This window comes from Oreochromis niloticus, linkage group LG22, assembly GCF_001858045.2.
Source record: "Oreochromis niloticus isolate F11D_XX linkage group LG22, O_niloticus_UMD_NMBU, whole genome shotgun sequence".
Lineage (NCBI taxonomy): Eukaryota > Metazoa > Chordata > Actinopteri > Cichliformes > Cichlidae > Oreochromis > Oreochromis niloticus.
In genome coordinates this window covers 34,587,921-34,607,309 of record NC_031985.2, presented here as the reverse complement: position 1 = coordinate 34,607,309, position 19,389 = coordinate 34,587,921, and the positions used below count along the sequence as shown (strand labels likewise).

General features: G+C 43.3%; 1 protein-coding gene across 1 annotated transcript; it reads right to left on the bottom strand.

Moving 5' to 3' along the window:
- Positions 1–1,139: 1,139 nt before the first annotated feature.
- On the bottom strand, positions 1,140–17,818 carry gon4la (gon-4 like a). Its single transcript, XM_013270487.3, is given in 27 exon segments — positions 1,140–2,181; positions 2,270–2,372; positions 2,954–3,165; positions 3,375–3,518; positions 3,601–3,786; positions 3,869–3,946; positions 4,038–4,496; positions 4,499–4,729; positions 6,439–6,555; positions 10,138–10,285; positions 10,374–10,524; positions 10,603–10,780; positions 10,856–10,942; positions 11,037–11,205; positions 11,526–11,641; positions 11,721–11,761; positions 12,160–12,261; positions 12,327–12,537; positions 12,619–12,780; positions 13,384–13,476; positions 13,555–13,650; positions 16,028–16,081; positions 16,161–16,211; positions 16,294–16,368; positions 16,704–16,918; positions 16,994–17,189; positions 17,546–17,818. Coding segments are annotated over 26 exon segments (3,762 nt in total). The 5' UTR covers positions 17,172–17,189; positions 17,546–17,818; the 3' UTR covers positions 1,140–2,076.
- Positions 17,819–19,389: the final 1,571 nt, after the last annotated feature.

Sequence of the window (19,389 nt, the reverse complement as noted above, 5' to 3'; positions counted from 1 at the left end):
GTCACTGTACTTTTTCTCCAAGCTATTATACAATTCTTGACAAATATCTGTTGTAATTCATGTCTTCTTAATATCTGATACTGATCTATCTACATTAATGTATTTCCATGTAGACCTTAAAGGCCACAATACTGTCTGATTAAATTCTTTGTCATATACTTTAAATGCTCTAGCTCTATTATCCCCAACCCACCCAAAACTATTTTTAAAATCTTTTCCTCTTTCCAACAATTTCTAACACTTTCTTAACACGATGACTTTTATTATGACCTTCCAAATGTATCCAGTCATTTACCTTTAACTGTTGCCTTCTAAAATGGTGGCACTTCACCTGATTCTACTTGTAGGACACATATTGGTGTGGCTTAAACTGCCCCTACGCAAAGTCTCAGTGACTGAACTTGGATAATATCCAAGTTTTAGCCGCTGACCAATATACCATACACCTATAATCTAGTCTTGAGTGAATTAATGTGACATAAATACTTTCAAGCGCATCAAAATTTGCAACCCCATGTCAACCCTGCTAAACCCCTTATAATATTAAGTACCTTTTTACTTTTCCCCATAATGTGCTCTATGTGAGTTTTCCAACTTAATTTCTTATCAAAAACTAGACCCAAAAAAACGAAACCAATCAACCCTTTCTAGCCCTTTCCCATACTAGTATAACTGTTTACTTTCTCCTATTTTTTTTAAATTTTTTTTTTATTTGTGGAAAAACATGACTTTAGTTTTCTCGACTGAAAATTAAAAAACCCCATTCTACACCTCACTTTTCAACTTTACCTATCCCCTCCTGGAGTTTCTTAATGAGATGGTCTACATTTCCCACCCTTACCTATAATGCTCCATCACCAGCAAAAAGTGATTTACTATAATTTACAGACAGATCTTTAAAAATACCATTGATCATAACTGAAAATAATGTTGGGGTTACTACACTTCCTTGAGGAGTTCCATTTTCTATTTCGCATGGCTCTGAAACATGTGATCCTATTTTAACTTGAACAGTTCTGTCACATAAAAAAATCCCATAACCAACTGAACATATTTTCTCCCATTCCTAATTGATGTAATTTAATCAGCAAACCCTTTCTCCAAGGCATATCATATGCTTTTTCTACATCAAAAACATAGCAACTAAAATTTCTTTATTATTCAGAGCTCTTTTCATTTCTGCAATAGAGAGGGCAATTCATTATATCTTCAGTACTCTCTTTCCTCCCTAAAGCTTAAAGATTTCTTTCTTTAGCCTTCACAAACAAACACTTTGAAAATAACTCATTAAACATTTTTTACTCCTTAAATGTGAATAAACATTTGTACAAAATCTTCACACAATGTCTCCTTCACCGACGTGAGAGCATGGAATCATGGGAGTGATGAGATGCCCTCAACGCAGAGCATTATGGGAAACCAGAAGACAGGGCCATCACCAAGTTCACATGACCCAGTTTAAGCTGACTGGAGCTGGTTTCTACTTTCCTTCTTTGTATTATGTGACCACAGAGGCCCCTCCGTCTCTAGAGGAGATAAATTAATGATAAATAATTCTTAAATAAAGCTCTGCTCTGATTGGTCAACAAATCAGAGTTGAAGTATAAACAGGAAGTGTCTCTGAACTCTTTCACAGTAAACTACAGTCCTGCAAATGACCTCTTTGATCAGCCTCAAATCCGCTCCAGAGAAAAAAGGTCTGCAGAATCCACCATCACCCAGATTGTAGGAAAAAAGTGTTATCCTGAAGCTGTAGAACTTTTAACTGGTTCTAGATTTTAAATCCACAGCTAAGTCTCTAAACCTAAAGTCCAGAACCAAAGGTCAGCCAAGGAGATTCACATGTATCCTGAATCATTCTATCTCTGATCTAAAATTGAACTCCTTGATCCTCTCGTCTCAACACATTTTAGACACACGTTCTCTAAACAGTCTGGCAAAGGTGAGCAGAGCGCCTCCTGCGAGACTCCATTCTTTCATCTAAATAAACTCCACTGGATTCTCAAACTTGGACAGCGGCAGATTCACATAATTTTGGACTGTTGTCTATCTGCAGGTCTCTAACTGGTCCAGGACTCAGTCTGGAGCATCCTGCCTGCTCATTGGCTGTGCCTCAAAGGAACAGGAAGTGGACTTTGCAGAGTGGAAAAGCTTCATCAGGTCGAGGAACCGAAGGCGTACCTGAAGAAAACATCAGGTTTAATACTTAGAAGAAAAACACAGAGCTCAGAGCTCTACACCTGCGTGCTGAGGCGTCGCCTCATCTCACCTGTTGGGCAGTCTTGTTTCCCAGGTGGGTAGACACCTGTCTGAACGTTTTCCAAGTGGCTCCCCTCTCCCGACAGGCAGTCAGGATGGCTCGGTCCACCTCGCTGGAACAAGAACAATCAGAGTCAGTTTTTCTCTTTTCTTGTGCTACTTTTAGAATCATCTTAAAACATCTGGCTCTGAAAGCTTCAATGCTTTAATTCATTTTATTTTCAGAATGTTTCAAAATCAGCATTTATGTTTGTAGAACACTTCAAATGAAACATTTCTATATTTACAGTTTCATACAACATAAATGTCTTTGCTACTAGAAGATTTATGCTTTGGAAGTTTTACTGTTTGAGTTTACAGATGTTCCATCTCATTTTTATTCCTTATGGACTTTTTATGGAGCATTTAATGAATGTTGTTTTTAGAACACGTTTCCAGAGCACGTGAACATTTCCAGGATGTGTAATGTTTTATGCAATGCAGATTTTGAGTGTGTGATTGTGGCTGGTGCAACACTTATTGATGACTTTGTGATATTTTCTACAACATCTGAATAACGCCTGCCAACAGCTTTCCAGGACACAGGAGTTTTTTGTCTCTAATAGTTTCAGAACCTGGAAATTATGTTTCATTGTTGTAATGTTTCTTTAGTGTTTCCTGAGGTTATGTTAGTGCTTCTGGATGTTTCTCTGACCGTGTCCACATGACGACTTTCTCCCCAGTGGCTGTCAAAGTGATGTTTTTGGCACAAACTGCTTGCCGCTGCCCCTCCTCCTGTTCCTCTCTGTCGGTGCCTTGGCTCCTGTCAGGGGAACTCTGGGTAGCAGAGTTTGTGGTGTGGAACTCGTGGTAGAACTGGCGGAGTTCCTGCTGCAGGTCGGGATGATGGCAGAGCAAAGAAGAGAGCTGGCAAAACAAAGAGAGGATCAGACTTCGGTCTCTCTCTGTTCCATTTTTTATCAATAACTTGATAAACCCATCATTCCAGATGAAAATAATCAGTGTTTAATTATTTTATCAGTAGAAGACAGATTTAATGGAAATATTTCCTGATGATGGGGATGGAACTGATCTCAGGGCAGATCAGCTGAGGGGTCAAATGTCATCTACCTTACCTTGTTTATATCCTCAGGTAACGGGGCAGAGCTTCCTTGCAGTACTGACACCACCTGTTGGTAGAGGGCGGAACTTTCTCCCAGGCTCCATCTCAGTTTCCATAGAAACACTCGACTGCGTTCAAATAATTGCTGCTCCAGAAGCTGTGGAGATGAAGAGAGCTGATGAGTTGCACCTAAGTCACATCACAGCACACCTCTGCAAGGTCACAGTGATGTCACCCACCAGGCCACAGTGGCGAGCTTGTCTGCGGTTCAGGAAGGCGGCAAAGTCTCTGAGCAGCTGAGGCCACGGCTGCAGCACGCTGCTTATTCTGTCATACAGGACATCAACTGCAGCAGTTGAGAACTCGTCCAACACACACACCAGTTCCTCCCACAGGCCTGGATACATCTGGACTGCCTCACAAACCTGACCAGGTAACAGGAAATACAAACAACTGCGGTTACACAATCTTTCTAAATACAATTCAATTTCAGAATTAAAGCCTCACCCTGTAGAGATAATCATGAGCGAACAGCACGTCTTCTGACTCTCTCTGATCATCTTCATCACTTTCTTCTGACAGTGGCTGAAACCAAACAGGAAGTCAGATATCTGCAGTACCGACTAATCAGTTGGTTGATTCATTGAGAGCTGACTTTGGCCACTAAAAGTTTCACCTGCTGAAGGAGAGTTTTTCTGTCTCCATCTTCATCAGGATCACCACTGTCTTCTTCTGCTCCTCTAGGTGGTGTCAAGATTCCGTCCTCTTTACTCTCTGACCCCACCTCCTGCACATCGTCACTGACAGAAACACTTCCTGCAGCACTGGGTGAAGATTCAGACAGAACCAGGATGATGTCACCTTCTTCCTCCTCCTCTTCATCAGTTCTGATGACATCATCCCCTGTCACCTGACGGGAGGTGGGGTCATCGCAGGAAGGAGGTGTAAAGGATTTGTGTTCCCTCCCCCTCCTCCTCAGGGCTGCAAGTTTCTGACTGTAGTGTCTAATTTGCTCTCTGGTTGCCATAGACACAGTGGCAGTGGAGATATCAGTGGGGGACTCGGTCCTGGTCAGGAGCAGGCGGTGAAGGAGGACTCGAGGAGGAGTGGGAGTGGAGGGGGCATAGTCGGGGGATGAGGGGGGTTGTGGGGTTGATTCAGCAATACAAAGCCGATCCGTCTGAAGTCCAGGTTCTGAGGGAGGCGGGGTGGGTATCGGGTCCCGGGGGGGAAGCTGTAGGAGCTGGAGGCGGAGTGCGGGGAAGTCAGCTGACTCTGCCGGGCTCCAGTCCATCTGAAGGGGGTTGGGATGTTTGAGGCGGAGCTATTATAGTCCCTAATGGTTGGGTAGATGACGGGGAGAGAGCGCTGAAGACAGAAAAGAGATATTTTAAAGGTCCAATCAGTGAGAAGAAGACAAATATATTAAAATATATTCAGCCATTATTATTATTATTATTATTATTATTATTATTATTATTATTATTATTATTATTATTAATAATAATAATAATAACAATAATAATAATAATAATAATAATAATAATGATGACAATAATAATAACAACAACAGCATTTAATGTCCAGAAACTCTTTGAAACCGTTTCCTGTGTCAGCCCCACTGAAGACTGAAACTTGCGTTAAGATTAAAAGATGCCTACGTCATGAATAAACTATATATACATATACAAATACATGATTACATTCACAGATATTAATGTAGTCTCATTCTCAGACTTCAAACAGATTACACACATGAAAGCAATGTTCTCTTCTGATTCACTGTAAAATCAGTTTAAGCACATGTTTAATCGCTGAGGCATCCCAACAAACACAAATGCAGTTTCAACAAAGTGTCTCAGGATTCCACATTAGAAAAGGAAAAGTTGCTGCAATAAGTCACAGAAACGCTCCAATTACAAAACAGATTTTTTGTTAGTTCAAAGGAAATATTCTATTTTTGCCGGAGGATCTAGTGTAAAATAAAGTGTGGAACTTCTCCGTTTGGTTTGCTGAAAGTTCAAAGGTCACAGTTGGTTTTGTTTCCATCACAAATGGTCTCTCTGTCAGCTGCATCAGCTAATCCTCATCACATCCTTTCTTCAGAATCTAAAACACCATTGGTTTTTATGACCTCTAATAACCCCCTGCGGAGTGTAGGTGAACCTCATGTCTATCAGAACTAGTGGTTCTCAGATTACACAGAGGAAGACACTGCAACAGTGAGAAAACTTTCTGGGGAAAACAGCTTTGTTTCCTGTTCCTTTTCTAATCCTTTACCAGCACTGAAAGGGAGGGATGTTCTCAGTGCTGACACCTCAGGTTGAGAAGAAAACTGCAGTGATTCTGGTACACCCCAAGCAGCAGAGTAAACAACAACTGGGGAAGTGGTGACGTCATACTTGGTGCACATAACAACAAAGTGACTGTAAAGTAAGACTGACCCCACTCAGCTACTCTCCCTCATGTGATGTCAAAGCTGAGTGTCTGCTGCTTTTCATACTTGGACATGCAACACATACACACTTCTTCACTGAGGTTGCCATCCTGCACGTCACTTCTAACCATCATCTCAGACCCGCCTCACTGAATGGACTGGCTCACATTTCCTGTTTCACACACAGGGGAACTTCCCACCTTTATTTAAATGCAAACAATACCACTGCTCTTTGACAGTTTAGACGTGGCTAACCCCTCGTGTGTCATGTCTCATTTGCCTTCCATAAGCTGATGAGTTTGCAGATGGACTCCTCCTCCTCCATGATGGACTTTGGCTGATGACGAGTCACTCTAACACTCTAACCAGAACCTGCAAGGCTGATTACTGACCAGTTAACTACGTTCGCTATTTCCCTCTTCTCTTATAATCCATTCCATGGGGGCAGCAGTTTAAGCAGAGACTCCGAGACCTCCCTTTCCCTGGGCACCTGCTTCATCTCTCCAGTGTTACCTGGGTCTCCTCGGTCAACTGTTTGACACCATGTCATCAGTGTTTATTCTGGAACTAGTTTTCCATAAAGAGCAGACCTGCAGGAAAATGCAGAGAGGAACAAAGGAAACATAGGCAGCCTTCCTACCAGCAGCCACAGAGGCATGACGCTCTCCTCTCTCTCCACAGGAGGTCGCCAGTCTGCTAAATTCACGGGACGACATGCCACTGGCATTGGGAGCACCCGCCGCTGGTACCGGAAGGTCTGCAGAAGACAGACAGATGGACTGAGCTCAGAGAGAGGGCCAGACTGTGTGTGTTTGTATGTACAGAGGTGTGATAAAGCGGATAATTTTTCGAAAAAATAAAGGACAGCTCAAGTGGAGCGGCCGAAGACTTAACTTTTAAAATAAGTACTCACTTATTTATGCAGCAATACAAATGTTCTAATAACGAAGAACATGAAAACATTACTTTTAGCTACATGTCGGCAAAGTTACGTGACATTAGTGATGTTAGTACTAGTGAAGTTCCACTTGCTTTTAAAGCCTTTACTGTAAAAGGCATACTGTTCAAAAATTGACTTTAATTTTACAGAAATTGTGATGACTTTATGGGTAATTAAAGTCAGTAATATATCCATCCATCCATCCATCCATCCATCCATCTTCATCCGCTTTATCCGAGGCCGGGTCGTGGGGGCAGTAGCCTAAGCAGGGAAGCCCAGACCTCCCTCTCCCCAGCCACCTCCTCCAGCTTATCCGGGGGAACACCAAGGCGCTCCCAGGCCAGCCGAGAGATGTAATCTCTCCAGCGTGTCCTGGGTCTGCCCCGGGGCCTCCTCCCGGTGGGACATGCCCGGAACACCTCACCCAGGAGGCGCCCAGGAGGCATCCTTATCAGATGCCCGAACCACCTCAACTGGCTCCTTTCAATGTGGAGGAGCAGCGGCTCTACTCTGAGCCCCTCCCGGATGGCTGAACTTCTCACCCTATCTCTAAGGGAGAGGCCAGCCACCCTTCGGAGGAAGCTCATTTCTGCCGCTTGTATCCGCGATCTCGTTCTTTCGGTCACTACCCACAGCTCGTGGCCATAGGTGAGGGTAGGGACGTAGATCGACCGGTAAATTGAGAGCTTCGCTTTTACACTTAGCTCCCTCTTCACCACGACGGACCGGTGCAGCTTCCGCATCACTGCAGCCGCAGCACCAATCCGTCTGTCGATCTCCGGCTCCCTTCTCCCATCACAAGACCCCGAGATACTTGAACTCCTCCACTTGGGGCAGGAACTCATCCCCGACCCGGAGTGGGCACTCCACCCTTTTCCGGCTGAGAACCATGGTCTCAGATTTGGAGGTGCTGATCCTCATTCCCGCTGCTTCACACTCAGCTGTGAACCGTTCCAGTGCGAGCTGGAGGCCTTCACCTGATGAAGCCAACAGAACCACATCATCCGCAAAAAGCAGAGATGAGATTCTGAGGCCACCGAAGTGAAAGCCTTCCGCCACTTGGCTGCGCCTAGAAATCCTGTCCATAAAAATTATGAACAGAACCGGTGACAAAGGGCAGCCCTGGCGGAGCCCATCACCCACCGGAAACGAGTCCAACTTATTGCCGGCAATGCGAACCAAGCTCTTGCAACGGTTGTATAGGGATCGAATGGCCCGTAGCAATGGGCCAGACACCCCATACTCCCGCAACACCTACCACAGGACACCCCGAGGGACACGGTCGAATGCCTTCTCCAAGTCCACAAAACACATGTAGACTGGTTGGGCAAACTCCCATGCACCCTCAAGTATCCTTGAGAGGCTAAAGAGCTGGTCCAGTGTTCCGCGACCAGGACGAAAACCGCATTGTTCCTCCTGTATCCGAGGTTCGACTAGCGGACGAACTCTCCTTTCCAGCACCCTGGCATAGACTTTCCCAGGGAGGCTGAGGAGTGTGATCCCAGTAATATATCCACAAACAAAATACGCTGAAATGTTGACAATCTTTGAATGCTGCCTAGTTTTCAAATCTGAATGTCACAGTACTAGCAGGACTCATAGCACTGTTAATGTTAGCTCGGTCATTTTGCTGGCTCTGTTTGGTGGTGTTTTTTTAAATGAGCAGCTAAGTTAAATTTGTGTTTTAATCCTGGAGCTTATCACACATTTCCGTGTGTGAAAACTGCAAGTGTTCAGATCATCTGCGATCATCTCTGAGGGACAGCTGAATCAAATGGACCAATATGGCAAGGCCATGATGATCCAATTGGTAAAGTAAATCCGCTTGGCATCTTTCTTGGCCTTCAGACAACAAACAATTCTGATGGCTAAAGATCCAAACGGGACAGGTGCAAAAAAAAAAAAAAAAAAAAAAAAATGCAGCCAAGCCAAGGTAGGGGAATCTGTCCAAAGGACAACTATTAGCCATGCACTGCACAAAGTTGGCCTTTATGAAAGAGTGGCAAGAAGAAAGCCATTGTTAACAGAAAACCATAAGAAGACCCGTTTGCAGTTTGCCACAAGCCATGTGGGGGACACAGCAAACATGTGGAAGAAGGTGCTCTGGTCAGATGAGACCAAAATGGAACTTTTTGGCCAAAATGCAAAACGCTATGTGTGGCGGAAAACTAACACTGCACATCACTCTGAACACACCATCCCCACTGTCAAATATGGTGGTGGCAGCATCATGCTCTGGGGGTGCTTCTCTTCAGCAGGGACAGGGAAGCTGGTCAGAGTTGATGGGAAGATGGATGGAGCCAAATACAGGGCAATCTTGGAAGAAAACCTCTTGGAGTCTGCAAAAGACTTGAGACTGGGGCGGAGGTTCACCTTCCAGCAGGACAACGACCCTAAACATAAAGCCAGGGCAACAATGGAATGGTTTAAAACAAAACATATTCATGTGTTAGAATGGCCCAGTCAAAGTCCAGATCTAAATCCAATCGACAATCTGTGGCAAGATCTGAAAACTGCTGTTCACAAACGCTGCCGATCTAATCTGACTGAGCTGGAGCTGTTTTGCAAAGAAGAATGGGCAAGGATTTCAGTCTCTAGATGTGCAAAGCTGGTAGAGACATACCCTGAAAGACTGGCAGCTGTAATTGCAGCAAAAGGTGGTTCTACAAAGTATTGACTCAGGGGACTGAATAATTACGCACATCCCACTTTTCAGTTATTTATTTGTAAAAAATGTTTGGAATCATGTATGATTTTCGTTCCACTTCTACTTTTGCAAGCCACTGTATTTGAAACATGGAGTATTTTGGATTAGTAGTACTGCTGTGTTTGTTGAATTATATTGCTGTAGATTTTTATATGCTTTATGTATTTTGAGGTAAGTTGATCTATAGTGCTATAATTTATAAGGATGTTATGTTTTGTTTTTTTTATCATTTTTGCCCAGTTTGACCCGTTTAGCAGAAGTCAGTCTGCTATACATTTAATATTGGCCATCTCATATTTACATTACCAAACTGAAATGACACTAGTCTCATGAACAACATTAGCTAACTAGTTCATCTTAAAATTACTGTTGGGTACAGAAATTAAGCCCAACAATATTGTATTTACAGTTTTGTGGTCTCAACCTCAGATACTTCACAAACCAAAAAAATCTCATTAAAAACCCACATAATTTTCGCTTTCATTTCTGTCCAAAATGTTTCTAATATCATTTTTGCCAGGCAACCTGAGCAACGCATCAAAGGCTAGACCGTCCCACTTAACAGCCTCATACTTCTGGCCTTCTAGGTCTCCAAAGGACCCGGCCTACCTAGACTGCAAAGGCCAAGTGCTTGGAAGGATGCAACCCGTGAACTGGGACGCACCATGTATGTGTATTTATGTCTGCGTTACCTTGACAACGTTGTCAGGAAAACCTGGTCGGCAGCACTGCAGGATCCTTCGTCGAACCTGAACCAGAGACTTCCTCAGCAGAAACTGAGACACCAGTTTGGGCGGGTCACATGACCCTTCCATATTCCTGAGGCCGAGCACCAACAGACTGAAACACACACACACGCAATCACAGAGTAAGGATATGGTGAAGGTTTTTCTCAGACCTCTTTGTGTTACAGTGGGTGTGTGCTCACCAGTCCTCAGCTGCAGTGAAGGCTGCTGTCCTCCGGGGGCAGTACAGCGCGGGATCTAGGCTAGCACAAGGCAGCAGCTCTGGGTACATGAAGACGGGCCGTGTGGCAAAGAGCCAGGCAAGCTCAGCCGGCATGACGGGGAAGCAGCGCACTGTGAGCATGTAAAAACAAGTTTCAATCAAAGTTTCAATTCGATCCATCAAGAAGTCCCGCCCCCACCTGTACTCACTGCGTCCCCGGGCATCGCGGGGGCGAAGCTGTGGCTGGTAGCTGATGGGAGCCTGACGCAGCTCCTCCAGCAGCTGCAGCGCCACCTGCAGGTTGGATGCTCTGAAGACACTACAGAAACCAGGAAGAGCCAACAAACCAATCAGCTCGGCCCGCTGCGCCAGCAGGTCTAGCTCACACTGAAAGACAGGAAGTGAGCTTCAATGGGTGCATTAACAACAAGAAGTACATCACAACACATCCAGGTGAGTTACCAGGAACTGCCGGCAGGTCTCCGCTTCGCTGTGCAGTCTGGGCACAAGTGAGGTCAGCAGGTAAACCTGAGTAAGTAGCTGGACATGCTGAAACAAAGACGACAGCTGAGTTCAGGTGCTGTTATCATGGTAAAAGCATGGTAACAGCTCTCAGCCGCCATGCTGAAAGAGTGGAGTTTACCTGTTGGAGCTGCTGCTGCAGGCGTTTCTTCTGCTCAACGCTCACTTTGAGCATGATCAACTCTGTGTGCGTGTCATGTGGCACTCCAGTCAGCTGTTTCTTTCTTATCAATGCCAGCTGCTGCTTCACTGTGCGCAGCTCTCTGATTCGTCCATCATCAGCACACTCTCTGACATGAAAACACACAGACAGTGATGTATCTGTGTGTGTGTGAGTGTGTATTCATGTCTTTGTGGGGACCAAAAATTGGAAGTTTACTATACTTGTGGGGACCACCAGCCCTCATCCGGGCCAAAATCCCAGTACCCACAAATTTGAAGGCATTTTTGAGAATCAAAATGTGGTTTTAGTGTCAGGGTTACAATTGTGTTATGGTTAGGTTCAGGCATTTCTTTTTTATGGTTAGGGTTCGTGGCTAGGGAAAGCATGTCAATTAGATGTCCTCACAAGATATGAATATCCGACCGTGTGCGTGTGTTAGTTGCGCACCTGTCCTGCTGCTCCTCCGGTGTGTGGGTTTGAAATGTTTGTGCTTCCTCCTGTGGCTCTTCCTCTTCCTCGTGGCCTTCATCATCCACTTCCTGTCCAGCCAGGTCCTCTTTCAGCTGAGACACAGACAGGAGACAGGTGAGGAGACACTGAGGAGACAGGTAAAGAGATAGGTGACCTGAAGGTGTTTTATACCGTTTCAAAGAGCTCCTCCATCAGCTCGTTCACCTCCTTTTCTGAAGACAAACACAAATTATCATTTTCAGCAGGTATTAATCACATTTATTGATCATTTATGAGTCAGCACTTTCTTTGCCTTGTTCAGTCAGTCAAAAACACAGAGACACACACACATTCCCTTGATGCATCCATCAGAGTGTGTGTGTGTGTGAGGGGTTCAGTTCAGTGTAGACTGGAGGAGAGAAGAAGAGGAAGGGAAAAAAAACAACAACAACAAAAAAAACATCCATGGACCTTTGATTGTTAGCCGCCCACTGATTACTGATTTCTCAGATATTATGGCTGATAACCTGAGGCACCCTGGGGAAGGTGTGCACTGAGTTTAAACAGATGACTGAGCAGCTCCTTTGTAAATTCAGGAAAAATCTGAACACGTGTGTGTTTGCGTACTTACTGGTGATGCGGACAGCCTTGTCGTCACGGTAATCCTCTACATCGGGCTCGTCGATGTCAGCCAGGAAGTTGTACTCTGGATCATCCTCATCATCACACTCCTCTGTCAGAAAAAGATCAATTTAAGTCCAGTCAAAGCTTGAATCCCTGCTCGGTTATGAACCTCACCTTCATTGTCCATGTCTGAGCTCATTAGCCCTCTCAGCCAATCAGTCCACTCCCTGTCCTCATGGGTGGAGCTAGAGTCGTACATATCAGGTGTGATGTCAGGAGCTTGGAGTTCTGCCTCCAGCCGGCCCAGTGGGACATCCCTGAGAGGACGTTTGGACCGAGTCCGATACGCCATGAGACCCGTCTCATCCTCCGACTCAGACAGAGGCTGATAACACAGAGATGATCCATAATGACCTCTCACTTTTATCTATATCGATTCACATGACCAGCTTGTCTCCATGGTTACCTGATAGGGCTCCATACAAACAGCCAGCTCCTCCTCCACAGCATGAAGCTTCTCCAGGAAGGTCCTGTCAGTCACAGGTTTAGGAAGTGGAGCTTTGGGGGGAGGGGGTGGTCCCATGGAAACAGACCTTGCCCTCACAAGTCTGGACCGGCTCCGCGAGTTCTGATAGGACGGAAGACAGGAAGCAGGCTTTAAAGTTCAGGTAGACCAGGGCTCTCCAGCTCCAGTCCTTGAAACCTACTGTGCTCCAGCTTTTAGATGCATCCCTACTCCAACACAGTTGAATCAAATGGTTGAGCTACTTCTTCGGCATGCCATCAAGTTTGGCCAAGGCCTGGTAACAAGCCCTTCATTTGATTCAGGTGTGTTGGAACAAGAATGCATCTAACAGTTGCAGGACAGTAGCTCTCAAGGACTGGAGTTGGAGACCCTGAGGTAGACAGTGTCACATTCAAATCAAGTCAAATCAGAGCTTTTAGGAAGATCAGCCAATAAAAACAATGTTTTATACTCAGGTTTCATAAATCAGTGTGTTTAAAACTGCTGAATAATCCTGTTTTCACTCAAATCTCCATGTTTTACCATTAGGTCCACAGAAATAATTTGATCAGTAGTTTTGCCGTTTGGCAATAACGTTTTTGAATTTGTTCTTTTCCAACAAGCTGACGTTTGAGGGACCAGCCAAAAACTGATTGTTTCACACATTTTCACTTCTAAAGCTCTGACTGATTAGCAGACTGACGGTGATGATCACACTCTGAGGACCTGCCATGGGCTGGAGCTGTCGTCCTCAGCTCGGGGCAGCCGACTCCCTCGAGGAGACGAAGCTGTGCTCTCCATGTCACTCTCCTGGAATGTCTACACACACACCCAATCAAAAATCAGTAGCCAGTCATTATCAACATCACAGCATGCTGCAGACGCTTGGAGACTCACATCTTCAGCCGTCTCGTCCTCTTCCTCCTCCTCAGGATGGTACTCATCATCAGAGGAGTCTTCCTCAGCCAGAGGGATGTCGACAAACTGCGGAGCCTGAAGACAGACACATATAGCTTAAACTTCATTGACACCGTAATTCCACACAGAAAACAAAGGAGATCACACACATCCTACAGCGTTAGTCTCAGCGTTCAGCAGAGAAATAAGAATCACATTTTATGATTACTAAAAAAACCCCACTAAAGTTAGAGAAAAAAGGACTTTAACAATGCCTCTTTTTACTTCGAATTATTTTAAAATTTTTAACCTGCTTTAGAACTGGTCATACTCTGACTAAAGGTCAGGTCATATATACACTACTAGTTAAAAGTTTGGACACACCTTGTCATTTAATGGTTTTTCCTTATTTGTACTACTTTCTACATTGTAACTGCAAACTGAAGATATCAAATATATAAAGCAAGATATATAGAAATGTAGCAAAACAAAATTTATAAATAACTCTAAATTTGTCTTATAGTTTAAATTCCAGAAAGTTATAGACACAAACTTCGTTGACAGCGCTGCAAACGCTTAGCATTCTCTCAGTGAGCTTCATGAGTAGTCACCTGAAATAGTTTTCACCACACAGGTGAGCCTTTTCAGGGTTCATTTATGATATTTCTTCCCTTCTTAACACAGTTGGGGATCATCAGTTGTATTGTGCAGAGGTCAGGTTGGTACACAGCTGACAGCCCTATTTGACAACTGTTGGAATTTATATTATGGCAAGAACCGATCAGCTAAGTAAAGAGAAATGACAGTCCATCATAACTTTAAGATTTGAAGGTCAGTCACTCCGGAAATTTGCTAAAATCTTGAGTGTGTCCCCAAGTGCAGTGGCAAAAACCACCAAACGCTACGATGAAACTGGCACACATGAGGACCGCTGCTGAGGATAAATTCATTCGAGTCACCATCCTCAGAAATCGCAAGTTAACAGCACCTCAGATTAGTGGTGAAATGCCACACAGAGTTCCAGTAGCAAACACATCTGTAGAATTCAACTTTATTGTCATTGCACATGTCACAAGTACAAGGCAACGAAATGCAGTATCTGTACATCAACTGTTCAGAGGAGACTGCGTGAATCAGGCCTTCATAGTTAAATAGCTGCTAAGAAACTACTACTAAGAAAAAGCAACAAGCAGAAGAGATTTGTTTGGGCCAAGAAATACAAGGAATGGATATTAAACCAGTGGAAATCTGTGATCTTTGGTTCCACCCGCCGTATCTTTCCCGTTCCAATCGTGAAACATGGAGGAAGACGTGTGAGGTGGGGGTGCTTTGCTGGTGACACTGTTGGGGCTTTATTCCAAATTAAAGGCACACTGAACCAGCATGGCTACCACAGCATCCTGCAGCGACATGCCACCCGATCCGGTTTATGTTTAGTTGGACTATCATTTATTTTTCAATAGGACAATGACACCAAACACAGGCTCCAGGCTGTGTAAGGGCTATTTGACCAAGATGGAGAGTCATGGAGTGCTGCGCCATGGCCTGACCTCCGCAGTCACCCAACTTAAGCCCAATCGAGATAGTCTGGGAAAAGATGGACCACAGAGTGAAGGCAAAATGGCCAATAAGTGCTCAATATCTCTGGGAACCCCTTCAACACTGTTGGAAAACCATTTCAGATGACTACCTCATGAAGCTCATCAAGAGAATGCCAAGAGTGTGCAAAGAAGTAATCAAAGGGGGCTATTTTAAACAATCTAAAATATAAAACATGTTTTCAGTTATTTCACTATTTTTTGTTTACTACATAATTCCATAGATTAACATTCATAGTTTTGATGCCTTCAGTGAGAGTCTCCAATGTAAATAATCATGAAAATAAAGAAAGTTATAAAAGCAGTTTGTATATTTTTTACAAATCGTCAAGAACACAGTTAAAAGTATTTCTTTAAAAAAAAAAATACTAACATTACAAATGAAAACATTTACATAATCTACTTTAAAAAAGAAAAAAAAACAACAGAAAAACTAATTTTTTAAATTTTATATTAGTTTCAAATGTTTTTAATATCTAGAGATGTAACTAAAATAAAATAAAAATATTAAATCTGAATTGTTTAACATTTTAGAACTGATTTTTTAAATTAAAAACAATTTAAAAACTTGTTTAAAGAAGATTATTTTATCATTATTATTTGAAAAATTAACGTGATGGCTATTTCTCCCAAATTAAATAAATGAAAAATGCCAATGAAAAAGTTAAAATGATAAAAAACACTTTACGGTGTTAAAAATTTAATTCAAGTCAAATGCAGACAAAATGCCATTAAAAGATTGTGTCATTTTAAAACATTTAGGAAAAAAAACGCAGGGATTAAAATGTTTTTCAGATGATTTTAAAAAGTTACATTCAACTGAAGACTTTATAAAGAGTGCAGTCAGAATTTCAGGTTTGACCTTTGACGTTTACCTTGACAATGTCACTGGTTTTCTTGATGGGCGAGATAGTCCAGGTTGGAATCACCTGACAGAAAACAAAAAGTTCAGAGTGCTCTGTGTGTGTGTGTGTGTGTGTGTGTGTTGACTGCTGTAAGTGGACTCACTACGCCTTTCTCCACCACCTCCTTCAGCTTAGATCGAGTCATTTTGGGCTCCTGCAGAAAAGAAAGAAAGTCTGTAAGCAGGGTCAGGACTCACGTGATGGCAGTGAATGTTTTGATTGGATGATAGACTCACAAATGGAGGGACAGCCTCAGTCTCATTAATGGCAGCTTTCATCATGGCCACCACATGCTCATTGGTGATCACTTCCTGTGGGTCAAAGGCCAACCTTTAAACTGCAAGTTTCTCATATTCTTGTTGAAAGCCTTTGAGTTTGTTACACTTCATATCTTTAAAAGAGCTCAGAGTAACCTCAGAGAACCGAATGTATTAAAGACTGTCACAGACTGTCAGTAGTCTTTAATAAACAGTTACCATCTAACAAGCATCCTATTCCTTCAAGTCATTGATGGGTAAAGTCACATGACACTTCATGACCAAATACTTCAAATTAAACTGCTTCAAAGAGAGTAGGCTTAAAAACCTGAATGCAATCAAAAACCATTGATCACACCCTCTGCAGGCATGTGGGTGGAGGCACTCACATGGATGATGTTTTTCACGTTCACCGTGGTCAGGTTGTGCTGTTTGGACTTTGTCTCCAGTGACTGATCCAGCTGTCTGTCAATCTCCACCTCCACTCCTGCCTCCTCCTCGCTCTCTGAGGCCCCATCCTTTGGCTCCTCCTGCTCAGCCAGTTTCCTCTTCCTCCTTCTGGCAGCTGTCCTTTTGGCAGCCTTCATCTCCACCTGGCTGTCCTCTGATGGAGAGATCAATCCATCAGAGAGACAGGTCCTCACAAAGCCACCAGTGTATGTGCATGTGTGTGCATTACCCATGGTGATGACGAGTCTGGAGTCAGTTGTGTCTTCCTCCACCAGCTGGTGACGCTGCTCCTCCTCCTTCTCCTGTAGCAAAGCATCATGGGAGGCGAGCTGCAGCAGTGTAGTAGCAGTGACGGCAGGAGCTGGGCCGGACAGGCTGACTTTAAGACACTTTCGGCCCGAGTTCATCGTGCAGAAACATGACCTCTGAAACAGTGAAATCAGACTCAAACGACTTACAGATTAGACAAAAAGTGTTGAAGGGACACCCAAGCTGTGACTCCTGCCCCTCAGCAGGCTTCCAAAAGTTGGCCAATCACAGGAAACATCATCAGAAGATCAATAACAGTTTGAACTGAGCCCCAGAAGGATACCCTGGTGCAGCCAAGCAGGGTGGACCTCCTTTAGAAAACCTAAAAGGTTAGCTGCTTCTTTTCGCAGCGCCTGTCGGCGTAAAAATGCTGTTAAAGACCGAGAGACATGAGACCTGAACCAGCAGAGGGATGGGCAGACAAGGAACGAGTAGCTACCGTGCTAAACTACCTGAATTCACCTGTGTTTACCTGTTTTAGCCGCTTCGGCTCTTCGTCCCGCCTCCCACCGGCTAGCTGCTAACGTTAGCCGGAGAGGTCCGTGGGCCGCGAGGGTGCTCCGGCTCAAGAGTGCACGGGGCAGCAGGCCTTCTTGTCCGTTCTCGGTACCCACACGGTAACGGGCATGCTCCGGTGCAGCACAGACTAACTTACCGCCACAACGTCAGATGAGTCTGCCTCCAAAAACTACATTTCCGGCGCCCTCACTATGACGTGTACCCTAAAGCGGTGTAATTCTTCTTCTTCTTCTGTTTTATGGTGGTTGGCAAACAACTTCTAGGTGCATTAGCGCCACGTACTAGATCGTAATTTTTTATCAGAACCTAGAGTACCAACGTTATTTTCTTCTTAAAATCCCTGTCTCTTTCAAAAATTTAAAAATATCAGCAAAAAACTATATGAAATAATTCCCTTATCCTTAAATTATTCTTGTTCTTATGAAGATTTCTGACTAATACCAATCTCTCATGGGAGCATTTATTACAATCTAAGAATATGTGCTCTACTGTTTAGTTGTCTGCAATAATAACAATAACCTATAGCATGTGTTGTTAATTATATTAATCTGTTTAATCCCGTGTGACCAAATCTCATCCTTTACATAACATCCTCTTCTTTCTTTATTCTATGACATTTTATAAATTCACTCAATTTTAAAAAAATATTGTAATAATATCTTGTCTTGACTTCTCTGTCCCATTGGTCTTGCAATTTCTTCTTACCATGTAACTTAACTACACTCTTAACTTCATTTTTGCTCATTTTCACATTAAAATCTACCACATTTTTCTTTGCTGCACTTTTAGGAAATTCATCTGTAAACTCATTTCACTCTGTGCCAATATGTACAGGAACCCACATTAACTTGACCTCTGTGCCATTTTTTAAATCCTGAAAACTGAATGAGTTATTTCTAATATGATGTCTGGTCTTGAGTATGAATGCATATTATAAATACTTGTTAATGCACTACTTGAGTCTGAACATACTAAAACGTTTGGTCCAACTTCCTGTACCCAATCTAATGACATGTGTTATGGAAAATTCTAGTTATCCTCACATTTAGATTTATTTGTTTAGAATCTCACTGTAGGATTTGGTATTACCTTTTTATGCTTAGGTGAAGTGTGTGTGTGTGTGTCAGTATGACCTCGTAAGGAAAACTGCTTAGCTAGGCGTAAAGTTGTTTCACTATGTCATCTGCTCACTGGTTTGCTCAGAAGGATGAAACTCAGGGCCAGCGACAGGAGCTTCCTGGGGAAAAGATAGTGGAAGTTGCTCTCTGCCCAGCCACAGCCCGTGGGACAGAAACCTGTTGTAACTAAAAGATACAGAGGGCTGTGTGTGGAGGGGTATAAAAGAGGAGCTGAGACATCCCAAGGGCAGAGCTGGCATGACCGTGAACTGTGATGTTTGATGTGTGTGTTGGCTCTCCTGCGCATTAATAAATAGCTTGATCACAGCTCTTTCTGTGTTGCAGACCTTATTTACAAAATTCCACGACACATCAGAATTGCAATTAGTTCTCCCGTACAAGCTCCTAAATTATGTTATTCTTTTATTTTTCATAATATTAAATTTATCTATAGAGAATCCTCAACTTAAGATTAATATGAGGAATTGATTTCTTGTTTGTAAAGACCACAACCTTTGTTTTGCATGATGAAATATAACTCCCCATTCTTATACCCAAAATTCTACCTTGTGTAATGGAACTAACTGTGGAACTAACTTTTTCTTTTTGTTCCCACTACTTTTAGGAATAGATTCTTTGGCACATTATTTATACATTTACTTGTGTCTGAGTTCAGTTT